Source organism: Festucalex cinctus, chromosome 10 (genome assembly GCF_051991245.1).
Source record: "Festucalex cinctus isolate MCC-2025b chromosome 10, RoL_Fcin_1.0, whole genome shotgun sequence".
Taxonomy (NCBI): Eukaryota; Metazoa; Chordata; class Actinopteri; order Syngnathiformes; family Syngnathidae; genus Festucalex; species Festucalex cinctus.
In genome coordinates this window covers 10,268,308-10,284,849 of record NC_135420.1, presented here as the reverse complement: position 1 = coordinate 10,284,849, position 16,542 = coordinate 10,268,308, and the positions used below count along the sequence as shown (strand labels likewise).

At 38.8% G+C, this 16,542-nt stretch overlaps 1 protein-coding gene across 3 annotated transcripts in view; it reads right to left on the bottom strand.

Moving 5' to 3' along the window:
- Positions 1–429: 429 nt before the first annotated feature.
- Positions 430–16,542, bottom strand: part of swt1 (SWT1 RNA endoribonuclease homolog) — a 28,796-nt gene continuing 12,683 nt past the window's right edge. For all 3 annotated transcript variants that reach the window (XM_077534936.1, XM_077534937.1, XM_077534935.1), the window contains 6 exons: positions 14,619–14,755; positions 14,393–14,523; positions 12,522–12,668; positions 11,459–11,525; positions 9,647–9,714; positions 430–1,636 (listed from right to left, as the gene is read on the bottom strand). In XM_077534936.1, the coding sequence (XP_077391062.1) occupies positions 1,537–1,636; positions 9,647–9,714; positions 11,459–11,525; positions 12,522–12,668; positions 14,393–14,523; positions 14,619–14,755 (650 nt within the window). In that variant the 3' untranslated portion in view covers positions 430–1,536. The remainder of the gene's footprint in view (positions 1,637–9,646; positions 9,715–11,458; positions 11,526–12,521; positions 12,669–14,392; positions 14,524–14,618; positions 14,756–16,542) is intronic.

Here is a 16,542-nt window from a genome sequence, read left to right as displayed (position 1 = left end):
ATCGTACGTCATTCACAGGTGAAGGCTATCGCATTGTCACCAATTTGGGACTACACTAAGAAGTCCTAAGAGAAGTTATCTTAACCCCAACAGAATTACATCAGACTGCCGCTGTGTCATACCTGGGGTAAGGACATCACTATACAGTGACGTATGAACTTGACAACCATGTAGTTGAGTCTCCGCACCCCCTCCTTCCCAAATTACCCCAGTTAAGCCAGTGCATCATCTGACGCTTCAGGATGAGCGTCAAAGCTGCCATAATCCTCTATGCCGTAATCCCATTCAGCAAATGCACCCTCACCCTAGATTAGATCACATGTAAAAATACTTCAAGAGAGTTAAAACAAGAGTTTCCCTGTCTGAAACGTGCTTTATAAAGTTCCCTTGCCTAAACGGGTCCTGGTCAAGGAAATATGAACCAAACACTGATGTTGAAACATTTTCTTTTTTTAATCACTCCATCAGATAAATACTGATGCTTTAAAGTAACAGTCAATGTGTAACATCGACATTATCAAAATGTTCATCTTTTACAAAGACACATGTTCAACATTACCCTTAAACTCCAAACTAAACATTCATATGGTCCAAAGTGCAAAAATACTGTATGCCGAAGCACTTCAAAACATTTTGGTGCATGTTTTAGACCAACACAATTGAACCAAATAAGACAGACTGCATTTTATGTACATTTCATAACATAACTAATGTGAACAAAACTACAGCCCTTCAGTCATGTGGCTGGGAAGCCACGGACAACAGAACATGTGGCGGAGCGGTTGCTACAAACTTGGAGGGTTCTGTGCTTGATAATCCATGATGGTGTCCAGCTGTGAAAAGAGCTTGTCAAGGCACGATCGGTGGTCCGTGCACGATTTGCGCGTGCGCGCGGATCAGGTCAGACATACTTGATCGTTCACCTACAGTAACTACACGAAGACCAAACACTTTGTAACGTAGGCACAATCTGACTGATACTCATATTGTCTTGCTCCCATAGAAAGATTAGATAGGGATAGATTAGATAGAACTATTGAATAGAGATTAGATTGAGATATAGATTTGATGGATTAGAAATTGATTAGATAAGAGATAAATTAGATACATATAGATTAGCTAGAAATAAATTTGATAAATATAAATAAAACAGCAAAAGATAGCTCGATCGATCGAAGTTTAAAACACACTGACTACTAACGTAAAAGTATAGATAATATCTAAGCTTTTTCGGAATGCGTACTGCAAATTGTGCAGCCGTTGCCTAATAGTTTAGTCCTAGTGTAGTTACCGTTGGTTAGCGATCAAAGATGGCCGACTTGCACGCATGCGCGCATAGGTCGTGCATTGACCGAATTTCGTTCCCGGACGTAGCTCACTTTGGATTCCATTTTGTATCCTTTTTTTTAGCTCAACATGAACACCAAGCACAAACCCAGTTAGCATAGCGTTAGCATTCAAAGCCAGTGTGGTACGAGGACGAGTGATGTCAGTCAAACCTGAGTCATGACCTGGACCTCACTGGTCCTGTGAAGGCTACATGTCCAGAGTGACGTGCTGACTTGTGGTCTGAACACAGTGGTCCAGGGTGTCCTTTAGTTCTGTCAGCTGGTTCACGCCAACTCGCAGCTTCTCTCTGGGGGTAAAACAGATTCAAAGAGAGAAGACGGTTAGCCATCCACACGCTAACGCTAACACAACCTTTCAGAGACCATGTTTTGTGTTTTGGTTGGGGTTTGGCTTTTCGGTCAGCTTACCGTGTAATTGAGGGTCATTTCACAGAAACGGACAATATGACAACTCAAATCGGTAATCATTGAACTTTAAAAAAAATAAAATAAATCACAACATCAAAAGAACACTTAACTTGTATCAGAATGATGGGAAGCTAAACATATGGCAAAATAATTAATTGTGCTGCTCCTTCTGGTGAACCCACGTTGGCCACCAGGTGGCAGTACCTAATGAAGATGTAAAATTAGCATGGACTGAGCCTAGTGTTGCCAACCGTCCCTCGAAATACGGAATCGTTCCGTGTTTTGAAATGTAAGTACACGTCCCGTATTGAGTTGTCAAGGGACGCACTTTGTCCCGTAATTCCATGAGAATCAAACAAAGTCCGTAAAATGTCAATGGAATGAATGAATAACAAACAAGTGTCCTTTATGCGACAACTTGTGTTAACATTCAAAGGACTTCCTGCTCTGTGACCAATGAGCTGACAGTAAATTCATCACGTATATGATGACACAGAATCCAATCATCTTATTGGTCGACGTAATGTTGCTTGCGGAAGTATGTAGTAGAAGCGCGGCAATCGGGTGGAAGAGTGGAACTGTCACTTGCCTTCGGTGCCGGTTGGCGTGGGTTCGCTTCCCCGCCTGGGAGACCACGTTTGTTTGTGTGCGTTTTTGTGTGAAAGAAAAAAAAAAAAAAAAGCACGACAATCTGACCCGCAGTAGAAGTACTACTCCGAAAAAAGGCCGAAAAATAGAGAGGACTGGGAAGCATTCAAAAATATGCATCTTATTCAACCCAGGTTTAAATAGTCAAAAAAAAAAAGCTAAAAAAAAACGCCAACAAGGTTGAGGGCATTCAGGTCGGCTGTCCTTGTCGATGAGGTGTTCTTTATTTATTTTTCAGGGAGTTGGCAACCCTAACTAAGCCGAAAGTCAAAACAACTGATGCTAACTGTTAGCATGTCAACATTTGCATTGTAAGCTAAGCAGTCTTTTTCATGGCAAAGCTATGTTTTAAATTCATACCATGTAATTCTGTTGTTTTTTTTTGTTTGTTTGTTTTTTGTTTTTTAATATTTAGTTTGATTAGTTTGGTTTGTTTGCTAAGCCAAAAGTGAAAACAACTCATGCCAACTGTTAGCATGTCAACAACGTTTTGCATTGTAAGCTAAGCAGCATTTTTCATGGCAAAGCTATGTTCTTTTAAATTCACAACATTTCATATGTTTGTTTTAATATTAATTTGACAATGATGAACTTTCCAATATTTGCAAAACTGTTCCATACGACAGTGTGAAATGAAATCGAAACACATCAAGAGCTTCTTCTACTCAACAAATGCGGAAGTCGGTAAAATCATCCAAGTGTACCAGTGTTCGAAATTTGAGTTGAAAGGTGGCACTGAATGGTAAGCTATTCATGAAAGAATTTGACCTAAGACATGAGCACCCTAAGACAAAAGAGCGGGAATAAAAGGTCACATTGTTGACTGCAGTACAGTGTTGGCAACGGCTGCTGAGCAGCTGATGTAGCGAGGGAACACGCTGCTTGTTTGCCTCCTTTCAAACTTTACAGAATTCCAGGGAGGAGAGGACAGACCAGCGTGTTGGGCTGGTCACAATGTTTCCATCGTGAATTTATTTAGCCGTTTCCGACCTTTCAGTGCAACATGACTCGCTGGTTTCGTAATCATTATGTGCTCGACTGTTGGTTTAGGAAAACGGACAACTTTCACCAATCGTGACAGAAGTGTTAAACAATTCTCCAAACAAGCGTCACAGTCTCAGTTTTAGGACTGGTCTGGAGTGCATCAGGGCCTCTTGTGTTACACAACAGCCGACTCGTGACAGGTAATGTAACCAATCCGCAGCAACAGTAATGGCTAAACACACAACCTTCATGAGAAACCGGAGAGATGACTTAACTCATTCAAGTCTTCCATCCACCCTGCGAAGCACATTGACCATCTCCATGGGTTCAAAATAAATAATGACTAAATAAACCAGCCTTCACACAATAAATAAATGACTAAAAGTGAAAATAGTAACGGATATAAAAACATATATATAATTTAAAAATTATATTGAAAAAAATAAATATAAATGGAAAAAAAAAAAATCTATACATACATAAATACATTTGTATTTATTTTTTGAATTACATTTCGACTTGACATAATGGGCCAAAACTGCTAATTAAAAATAAATAAATGACTAAATAAATAAAATGACTAAACGTGAAAATAGAAACGGATATAAAAATAATAATTTGAATATATAAATAAATAAATATAAATGGAAATAAAGACCAAAAAAATCTATACATACATAAATACATTTGTATTTAATTTTTGAATTATATTTCGACTTGACAGTATGGGCCAAAATAAATGAGTGACTACATAAATAAATAAATGACTAAATACATAGATAAAAAGGGATATAAAAAATATAATTAAAAAACTAAATACAAACATTTATATTTATGTATATATATTTTTTGTTCTTTTTATTTTGATTTAGATTTTTTTTTTATATAATTTTCCAACCATGGCCAAAAAGAAAATACTTTTAATTTAAGAATTTTCTTTTTAAATTTGTTTTTATTATTATTATTATTATTATTATATATTTTTTTTTAACATTTTACTTAGTGATTCCCAAGAATATTCAATGGGCTGACAAAATCAAAGTTGAACTTTTTATTTCTGGCATGAACATGAATGGTAGTGTGATGGTCTGGGGTTGATCTATCACTTCAGGACTTGGATGACTTGCTGCGATTGATGTAACCAAGAATTCTGCTCTTAACCAGAAATCCTGATGGAGAATGTTTGGCCATCAGTTTGTAACTAGGGTTCTGTAACAGGGCAACGATTCAAAGCACACCAGCAAGTCAACTTCTTAATGGCTTAGAAAAACAAAGTGAAGGTTTTGAATGAATCTATCTGAAATGCTGTGACCTGGCTAAGTGGTTAAGATAGTCACCAGCCTGTGGGTTCAAACACATAGGTGTGGTTGTCCTTGAGCAAGACACCAATCCACTTATTGTTGTCAAATAAAAGTCCTGAAATGTGCCTCTGAATAAAGTTATTATCATGGTCCATTTTCTGTAGCTACATAAGGTATGCAAAGTAAATACACCTGTGAGAGTTTCCACTTACTAAAGGCGTCAGAGCGCTGCAGTGCGCAAAGCAGCCATCAAATATTTAACAACACTTGATTTGCCAGCAAAGTAAAAGCGTTAACCGTATGAATTTGAGCTGACAAACGCAATGGCGTGTTTGGGTAAATGTGTACACAAGCTGTTTCAACAGAATTAACCTTCGGTCTACAGACATTTGACTATGCTTAAAAAAATATCAGCTTACAAGTACTACCTTGTTTAAAAATGTCAATTTCCAGAAAAAAAGTATGACCAACAGATTGTATTCCTGAGGGTGAAAAGGTGAAATCTTGTGCAGTTATGAACTAATCAGAACCAGACCGTGAGTCAGGCAGCAGCATTAAAAAAAAAAAAAAAAAAAAAAAAAAAAAATTCTGGTGGGGAAGCAAAATAGAACTCCAGGCATGTTTCCATGGCAGCTGCTAAGTTCAATCTGCAGTCAGTCACACACACATAAAGCTGCAATTCAGCTGCACAACCATGTGATGATGGGCATCACGGATGATTTGATTTTCTGCAATGCACTGGCACGGTTTCTTCTAAAACAAACAGCAAATGGCATGTTGAGTATTAAGTTATCAATATGTTTTTGATTGTAGCATAGAACTAAGCTACTGCAGTGTTGTTTACTTGCTTCAGTGACAAAACGGCTTCCAATAACTAGACATTGTTAATTAAATTAATACCTCTCTGACATTGTCAATATTGTTGTTTTTGTGAAGTTAGATGGTGAAGGATGAAGGAATTAAATTGCGTAACAAATGATGTGGCAAGAGACGAGAATTGCCATCCATGTCTGTCCACAGATCATATTTCATGAAATGATACGAGCTGTAAATCTTCTGTTGCTGAAAGATTGCACTCACCAGGATTTTTCTCCAGTCACTCCTCAGTTGGTGACCTTAATGTTTGAACGGCAGATTCTAAACGGCGCACCCTTGAGCACAAGTAGATGTTTGTGTTGGAAGGAATGAAATTTCCGGCAGGCATTTTTGGGATATCGCATTCATGAGGATGAGGCTAAAGATCAGCAAACATGCCTCCAGTCAGCGCTATTACAATTACAGAGGCATAAAAAAGATATTTACTTTGGGAAAAAAAGGGCAGACAAAATTGGCATACGGCAGTTTGGATACGTAAAATAACACTTTTGACACTATACGGACAGATATGCAAAGTTAAATAAGAAAGTAAAATGTCCAAATTAAGGTGTCTTGTGTTTTACACGAGCGAAAATTGTTTAAATGTGTGTAAGAAGAGAGGCAGAGCAAAGGTCAAAGGTGTTCATCAATTTAAAGACCTACTTAATCTATGCATCAAATGAAGTCGACTGCTTCTGAAGACGTCGACTTGTGATGATTAAACCAGTAAAGAGTCAGAACTGTTCGAGAAGCGACGTATCCCTTAGTGACACAAACAATACACATACTCAACCTGTCGGGACATGCAGCGGCAACAAAGACTGAAACATGAGCGGGGTCATCTGATGAAAACAGAAGGAAGGCTTTTGTCAATCGGCAGTTCTGTATATTCGTGTTTGTAGGATCTCTCGAGGCCCATCAGATAAAATTGGCAGTGTGACTGTTTTTAGATCCCTCCAGAGATGTTCCATCAGATTCGCCTGTGCTCTACCGAGGCCACTCAAGGACAGTTGTCCTGAAGTCACTCATTTGATATCATGGTTGTGTCCTTAGGGTCGTTGTCCTGGTGACGGATGAAACGTCGCCGCAATCTGAGGTCAGGAGCGCTCGTCTCATTGTCTGAAAGTCCTTCAGGTGCCTTTAGACAAAGTCCAGTTCGGCTGCCATGTCCTTTTTTATTAAAGCTGGCCACTCCGCATGCTTAAATGGCAGATTGCTGCAAAGATGTTTGTCCATCTTGAAGGTTCTGCTCTTTCCACAGAGAAACACTTGAGCTGACAGTCATCATCAGGTTCTCAGTCACCTCCTTCACGAAAATCCATCTCCCCCAGTTGCTTAAATTTGACAGGCAGCCAACCGAACGAATGCTGATAGTTCCAACCTTATTCCATTCCCACATGATGAAGGCCGACGTGTGCACATTCGGACCTTTAACGCAGCAGAATTTGGTCTTGTACCCTTCCCAGATCTGTGCCTTGAGACTAACCCTGTCTTGGAGCTCGCCAGATAATTTCTCACACTTCATGCTTGGTTTAACTCTGACATGCACTGTCAACTATTGGACATTATAAAGACAGACGTGCCTTTCTAAGGCCCCGTTTACACGGAAGCTTCATTCCTCAAACAAATCTTGTACAGACAGAACCGTCTCAAGACTTGGAGAGTGTCCAAAAGAAGACGTTTAACGGCTCTAATATATATGCCAAGTCTGGAGTGGCACTGTAGCGCTGCTACAGAGAGTTAACGGAAAGCGTAGAAGAATAAACAGCGAAGAAGACGAACCACTGATCTGAAGAGCCGATAGGCCAAGACTTTGAAGCCGCCATATTACTCCTCCCAAGAAACGTTTCCCAGCATACGATATACATTTACAGTATCGAAATTATAGACCATTTGAGACAGTACTCAGTAGTAACAACGGGTCTAGCAACTGAGCGATTAAAGAAAAGGGGGTCTTCAAAGTAGTTTAAACAGTAGGCTGCTCGCGAGATGGGAGGAGTAAGATGGCTGCCCTGTCGCGTCAACGGCTTGCACGGGCGTGTATGGGCTATTGGCTATCCAGTAATATAATGAGATCAGTGAGACGAACACAGGAAAGGTGAAAAATTCGAGTAATTCAAGTACAACATCACGCAAAACAGTTCACTGTAAAAACAAACAAGCTAAGGAGGTTGCGCAAGACGACGACGACGACACGGCTATCCGCCATTGTTGTTGACAGAGTGGCTGTTTGTGCGCAGTCACGCGAGAATTACATCATCACTGGAGGAGTACCCCGAATATGGCGTCCACATTTGAACGTCCGGGGCGTGTTTCAACATCTTTCCACTCTGGAGCCCGGTTCCAAAAGTTAGCAGTTTCAAGCTCCGAAACCGTGCCGCCATGTGGACGAACTTGCCCAAACGGTAAAAAATTTGTGCGGGTACACTGAAATGAGCTTTCGTGTGAACGGGTGGACTCAACTTGATCTGTATAAACATCTCAAGTAAGAATCGTGGAAGCAGGACGCACCTGAAGTAAATTATGAGCTTCACAGCAAAAGTTGTGTTTTGAAGGGAAAATACATGTGTTCAACTTCAATTTTGCTATAGGGCTGTAACGCACCAAAATGTAGAAAAAGTGAAGCATTGTATACATTGCACATGCACTTTACATTCCGTCAGGCCCCAAATCAACTTGCCTTCTGGGCTCATGCCTAAATAAACCGTAGGCCTCCAAAGCATTAAATAAGACCTAGCAGCAGCTGATGGTGGTGATGTAACTGTAACTATTGATTGATGTATTTTTGCTTGTGCCAAAGTGTAAAACGTTTTTAATTGTTCGTTAGCTCCCTCGCAAAGCTGCTTCAGGCTGTGTGCCGTTTTGGGAAAATAAAAATGGAACACAAGCCCTTGAGTAAATAAGAACATAATGTAATATATTCAAGCTTAGTTTAACATGTTCCGCTAGTCTGCTTCTAAGCAATTACCCGGATATTTAATTTTTTTTTTGCTCAAACCTTCTCCCTACTGTTGTGTAGTGTAATTTAAGCTATCACAGAACAGTACTGTATAAACAAACTGACACAAGTAAGTGGCCATTTGTATACTAGAATAAGAAGTTACCCATGCCAAATTGTGACCATGAACAAAATCTGTCAGTGTTTTAACATTACATACACTAGGCCTACACATCTCAATTTTCATGTTTGTAATAGAGTTCACAACATTCCCTTAAGTTTTGTAAGAAAAATGGGTGGTGACAGGGGCGGAATCTTAAAAAAAAAAAAAAAAAAAAAAAAAAAAAAAAAAAAGAACAAAAAAAAATGTAACTGCGAATTTGTGGGTGCCAAACCTCGTGTACTATATGCATGCGTCGACTATTATATTAAAAAAATACATCGCGTCGACTATTATATTAAAAAATGCATGTCAGAAATGCAGGATACTTTGATAACTGTAACACCAGCTGACTCCATGCTAACCGCTATCTAGCCTTCAGGCTAATGTTACACAAAATGAGTGCTGTTTCAGTTGAAGCAAACGAGTGGCAATTATAACGGGTCACTAAGTGAAACAATCTCTGTTTTAATTCTGCTTGTCTTTGCACACAGTTAAGCGGTACAATGTTTGAATTGTGTAGGGGTCATTGTTACGATGCCCACTTTGTCGTTGGATCACAATCTTTGCCACTACATTAAAAATGTATCAATAGAACCCGTCTTTTGGCTGGACATTCCCATGGTGTTTATTGTATATACTGGCAGAGGCACCTAAAAAATGCACCCAAGGTTGAATCAGAATTGTTCAAGCCCACAATTGTCTTGCTGATATGGAGGTTACACAAAGACCAAGTGTGCTTCAAGTGTGTCTTCATCCACAGCTGTGGCTAATTAACTGAAATGTCAATAAACCTATCAAAAGCTTCCAAAGATATGACGTCATCTAGGTTTCTCCAAATAATTTAAGAGCATTGTCATCTTACTGGAGGTAAACTTCTCACTGCACCAATGAAAGCCTAGTCAGCCAAATCAATCAAGAATTCCACCACAGGTGAGTCTAATCGTCAAGGATTATGAAGTGCTCATTTATGTTGAGCACATTTGATGTACTTGTGTCCTACCTGTAGTCTTCCTGTGAGAAACAACTGAGTAGGTCCGTGTCGGTCAGTGTGGAATTGACATCAACCATCTGAAACACAGTGCATGAGTATTAAAACTAAGGGTGTCACGATTTCGATTTTTTATCGAAATCGATCGAAATTACGTCACGATTTCGAGCATCGAAATAGAAGAGAGGACACACGATTCGATGCCCCCCGCGCCCGCCGCCACCGCCGCCACCGCCACCTCCCAGGAAAGCAAATGAGACGCAGCCATTCAGCTACTAGCTAACGGCACTTGTTAGCTGACTTCTCCTGCAGTCATGATGGCAAGAGCGGACAGACACAGCAATGGTGCTTCAAGCCGCTCCCGCTTCTCTCGTCACCAGTTTGGAAACATTTTGCGTTCCCGGTGAGTTATGTCGACAACGTTCACGTTGTCGATAAAAAGACCACAGTTGCAAGATATGCTATGTGCGCGTACTGTACTCGGCCACGGTGTTACGCCCGGCTCGTCAAGGGGAAGGGAAGTAACACAATAACAGAAAATATAGAGTAGATAAACACGGGTCGACTTTAACATCTGAGTAGTTTTAATTGAAATTTCAGGCAGGGGTTTGACAAGGGAGTGAAAGTGGAAGGTGAACAAATAATAACCGCATTTGACAGAACTGACAGAACGGAGGAGAAACAACAATAACCAATAGGGGTATAATACACGGATACACAATAGCGTCGCGCTGGCACAGTCGTCCAATCGGAGTGTCGCGCTGGCACAGTCGTCCAATCGGAGTGTCGCGCTGGCACAGTCGTCCAATCAGAGTGTCGCGCTGGCGCATTCAAACTGAAGTACCATTATACGGGCACCAGCCGACACAAACACACACATACATACTAGGGGAGCGGAGCCGGCGGCGGGCCCGAGCCGCCAGCCGTAACAACGGGAAACACGACAAACATGACGGGACATTTACGCAGGCATCACAAAGATTTAGATTTATCAAATTCAACTAGAAGTGGGAAAACAACGGTCCAACCAACTATTTCATCCTCATTTACAGTGAAACTTCCACACACTTCAGCTCGCGCGAAACGCCAGATCCATAGGTCTATTTATAGCAGCAGACCTGCAGCCTTGGAAAACGCTGGATTCAAACATTTAATTAGTGTACTTGAACCACGCTACAGTATGCCCAGCAACTGTAAATGTTGGGATATAGTTTGTTCAGGCTGTATTTGTTCCATGACTTTGGATACAATATATTTTTTGTTGTTGTTGCACATTGCACATTATTTTAAGAGGAACGCACAGCACACTGTTGTAACCAAAAACAGTCAATAGATGGCAGGCACCCACTGTGACTTTTTGTTTTTGTTTTTTTATTTTTTATTTTACACTTCAGTAAGAACAAGACGGTTAACTTTATATTGTAAATAAATTCTTTGAATTTGATCATTCCTGCCTAATGTCAATTATCATATATTACATAAATTTACACAAAAATAATATGGAAATTGCATCACCTATATGTAGCCGATCTTTTGAAATAAGATTTACTGTACAATGAATAGAACCAATGATCATAGACTAGCCTTAGCCTACAGAAGCATATGCCTCTGTGTTATAAAGTGGGGGAGCGGAAAAAAAAAAAAAAAAAAAAAATCGAAAAAAAAAATCGAATCGTGACCCCAAAATCGAAATTTAAATCGAATCGTGGAGTTGGCGAATCGTGACACCCCTAATTAAAACTAACCTTATTAAAACTCAACCTATACTAAATTTAGATACAACTAACGCGTCAATAAAAGAAGGCAATACAAACAGGCACTGACCTTATTGGATCTGATAGTGTTGAGAAGCACCCGCACTTCTGGCAAACCGGCAGAAGAGGACAGAAGACTAAAGAATGAAAAGAAAAGTATAAAGTGACATATAGATTTTTTTTACGATTATTATTTATCATCTTAGTGCAGCTAATACTATCATATCAGAAAGTCAGAAAACAGCTATTGCTAAAAATTACTTTCAAAAGAAGAGGACACTTCTCTTACTGCTTTCATCTTATGATTAGATTAACTTGGTTCCCTATTTCTAAAAATAGTTATGCATAAATAAGTTACTGTAATCGGATGAAAACAAAGGGACTTAAATGCTTTGGTGTGGACTTATCCACTTACAAAAGCAAACCAATTATTCAATGCAGGAAAATCAGGATACAACTACGTTTTAGTGAGCATGAAAAAAAAAGGGAGCAGTGAATCACATGAACAAAATGTGACTTTTGTTTCTCAGTATTTACATTCAACAATGCAAAATTTCTCCACACTCCCATTTTTCGAATCTTGCGCTGTCAAGGCCTTATGGGAGATAACTAAAGGAAGCCGAGCGAGTAGTAAACAGCGTTGTGAAGTGTATTGCGGCATCATGGGAAAGGTGATAAGATGAGCTAGAAGGTCAAACTGATTATATAGTAGACTATCAAAAATAAAAGGTCTACTGTGAGAGTGTGTGACAGACAGAACCAAGGACAAGTGAGGACAGGCTCAGACCTGAAGCACAAAACACCTGTGAAGGTATGAAAATAACTGTCTCCTCCATGCACATTTTAAAAGGCTGAGGTTTGACAAGTCGCACAATTACTTATAGTGGGTATATAAAGTCTGCAGACCTCAGTTAAATTCCCAGGTTTTTGCGACAGAAAACATATGAAAACAAGATATATTGTTTCAAAATGTTTTCTAACGTTAACAAGACGTAGCTAGCTAAGAAGCTTTCCAAATAAAAACCTTCATGCTTATAAGGTTTGAATGTGATTGGTTAATTCTGCACAGTCCACTGTAATTATTAGAGAGGCAGAATGTGGACTGGGACAGTGAGGCGAGCGGGCGGAAATACCTTGTGATGGCTCGGACCAGCTGTGAGACCATGGAGGATATTTGGCTCAGGCAGACAACGGCGTCCTGTGGTGGAACAGGACCTCCTACTGGCAAGGCACTCTGTCTGGTGTGAGGGTCAAAGGCCAAAACTTTGAAGACTTCCAAGCTGGAATAACGGCAGAAAAACAACAGACAGGAAATGCATTTGAGAAGCTTTTGTCCCATTTTGCGACATAGTTTCTTGGAAACTGTGTAAACACAGCATAAGCTACATAGCAGGATATACAGGGTGTTCCAAAATGTTTGACCCCATTTCGTAGGCCAATCATTTTGACAATTTTCATTGGAATGACCTCAAATTTTCACAGCTTGTATAGAAACTAGGGGTGTTAAAAAAATCGATTCAGCAATATATTGTGAAATAACAGCACGCAATTCTCGAATCGATTCAATAGGTGGCCGAATCGATTTTTAAACATCAATTTTTGATGAAAAATATTCAACAAAACGTCTTATTTATGGTTACAGTTCTTTCCTTAAGCATGGAAAAATGTTATATTAATGGAAAATTAAGCCTCAATATTTTATTTCAATGCTGTTCAAACATGAAACTGTCTGTTCAATACAGTGGCTCACAGTTAAAAGGCTGAAGTTTCAGATAAATAATACATTTTCATACAAATCTTACAGTGTGCAAGTTTAATGACTAGTATTTTCTAAATTTGAGTAAAAAAAAACAAAAAAAAACGCAACAATCAGCTTATAAATTCGTATCGGGATTAATCGGTATCGAATCGAAACGTGACCTATGAATCGTGATACGAATCGAATCGTCAGGTACAAGGCAATTCACACCCCTAATAGAAACGTTTTAAGTTTTTGTGTATAACATCGAGCTTACACAAAACACAGGAAAGAAAGTTCTGAACGTCCTAAAAAACACTTGGGCTGTAATTCCAAAATATAACCTGCCACTTGGTGTTGAACATTTATTAAAATCTGTCATAGAACCAACAAATATTTGTACTTTTCTTTGTAAATGTAACCAATAAAACTTATGACCTTCAACATAAAGTGTATTTAGTTTCATTAAGATCCATCAAGTAGTTTCCGAGATATGGGCATTTAGAATGGGGTCAACCATTTTGGAACACCCTGTATAACACCTTTTTACAGTATGTGGTGCTTGAATGTGAAAAAAGTTTTTGTCAAGCCCCGTGGTGAGCAAAAATATGTGCTCAAGGGCCAAATAATATCATTTGACAGACTGACTAAAAATGTGCTGCAAAAATAAGTAATAATACCTTCTTAAAGATGTATTCTCATTTTCATTCTATTTATAATTAATTTAAATTTAATTTAAATAATTGTTTAGTAAAATAAGTTAAAAGTATTTATTTTCAGGTGTGTTTTTTTAAACAAATATTTTTGTTATATTATTTACAATAAACCTTCTACCATTCCTAAATGAGATAAATGAATATAAAGAATACATACAACATGAATACGTAAATACATTCATGTAATAAACATTTTCAGAGGATAACAGTCAAAATAAATTAATGCCACAAAGACTAAATGTTCATCATAATGTATATAATTAGTGGGCCAGGTTTAAGGAATGGATAGAGTCACATGTGGCCCTTAAGACACTTAGACTTTCAAACCCAACATTACATTTTATTTTTTTATTTTTGTCCTCAACTGCACTGTATAAACGTCACTGAGAAAAAAAGAAAACTAACTCAAAAAAACAAAAAAACAATGCACATAAAATACAAAAGTAACTGTAAAAGTTAGTATTATTTTCATAACTATTAGCGGTAATCCGAAATGTGAAGCCTGCGCATTAAAAACACGGTCAAACACGGTTGCTGGCATTGCACTCACCTTATTTCACAGACTTTACACCAAATGTTTTCAAACATAGCCCAGACTTCATGGTGAGGGACATGACAGGAAGGAGGTTGTTTGGCTGCATCATCCTCATTCATTGCAACATCACAGACAGCTGTTTCAGGCTTGACGAGATCATTAATAGGAGAGCTTGTTAGTTGGTTACAAATAGGATATACCAATATAAAAAAAATAAAAAAAAAATATGCATCAAGCAGACCTGTAGTAGCTTGCGGCCAATGTTGTCCATTGCAGTTAGTGCCCTGGGAACATGGCTTGACCTTTTCCCAAATTCCTTAACAAACACCTTCGCTTCTTGGAGAGCCACGAAAATAGAATCCACGTCCCTTAACGGACCTGAGAGAACAAAAAAACACATTCATGCCTTTAGGGTGTTGTCATCTACATTTACATTCAACAATCGTGTCACCCTGTGTGCTGTGTGGGTCATAAAAGAGACAATTTGGCCTAAAATGATTTCAATAGATAAACCAGCAAAATCAAATGGAGGATTTGCTTATTATGAGAAGCGCGGAATCAATACCAAACCTAATCAATATTATGCTTGGACATGATATTAATGCACAGTTTGACATGTTTAGAAAGGAATTTAATCATGCTAATTATTGCAATAAAAATCTTAGTGTATAGAACTGCACTGCATTATAATGACGTTTTCCCAACATTACATTACGTCGCTACAAGGGATGGCCGATACCAGTACGAGTACCAAGTACCAATACCACTAGTCCGTTTGATACATAAAAAAAAATAATTGTAAAAATACTGTACAAATATACATCCTGATCTAACAGTTCTCCTAGGGTTGTTTGATAGCACTTTTTATTTTCAGACCGATACCAGTACGAATATTCAACTCTTGAGTAGTCACCGATACAACTAGTATTTTTGATACATATAAGTTCAGGGCATATAGCATTTTCCTCAAAATTGCATGAAATTAATGGCAATTTAATATCATTCTAATTTCTAGTTTCTGATCAACGGTCATTGGCCGCCGTTGCGAGTAACAAGAAATAAGGCTGGTATCAGCAACGATACAGATACCTATATTTTCAAACAAGAGCCTCATAATTCTGCTTTGTCATCTTGCACCACTTCACAAGCAAGACTAGCGAATCTTATGCTGCATTCCACTAAAACAGTTCCTTTTCTCCACCTTCTCCATATTTTCGGTCTCTTTTATCGGCATACAGCCTATCTGCATTGATAGTGCTTGTGGACCAAGGACACACTGAACATATTAACATTCTCGGCTGGTGGGATGGAAACGCTATTGCGCTTATGGTGAGAGAGAATGAGAGGCTGATTATCTGCACGCCTTGTGACTAAGGGTAATTTAATTAGATACAGTAAAGGGATGGAGAGCCAGATGAAGAGGCGGTGCTAAAGGTGACTCAGCAGTATACTGACACATATTAGAGTGCCCTGTTTTAGAAGGTGACCTAATTCTGTGTGTTGTTCCGGGGAGTTCTGCTGCAGTGCAGGGCAGCAAACGTCATCCCCCAGTGGACTGATGCTTTTCAGCGGTTGATGACTCATAGTTGTGCCTTCTGTTCTGTTTGTAACTCGCGTGCGTTTGCATTTAAACATGTAGGGTAATCACAATTTTGGAAACATGACATGCTCAATAATAACCAACTCAGCTTAGTAAGGCTGCAAAAAATTAATTCCCCAAGAACTAAACATTTTGTCAACTGTAGCGTCTGATTACGAGGCATCACAAAGGCATGTTGTTACATTTTGTCCAGAAAGAATTTGATAAATTCATTATTTTTCTTGTACAATTAATAACATTAAAAACTATTTTTTCACTTGCTGTTAAGTGAATATGGCATCACCTGTGCTGAGGAAGCAGGTAATGATCAATCATGGTACACCTGTTTTCTGGGTTTCGTCAGCAAATCGAGCCTTGGTTGGTCATTAGCTTCAATTACCAATATTGGTCATCTTCAGTCAACGGAAAAAATACTATTAATTGTACATGAAAAATAATAAAGTTACCAAATTCATTCTGGACAAAATATTAACTTTTTACTGATGAAAATGGCTCAATTAATCAAGTATCCCTTTAACTCACTCACTCCCAGCCATTTTCACTGAAGCAACCCCCTTCGCTCCCG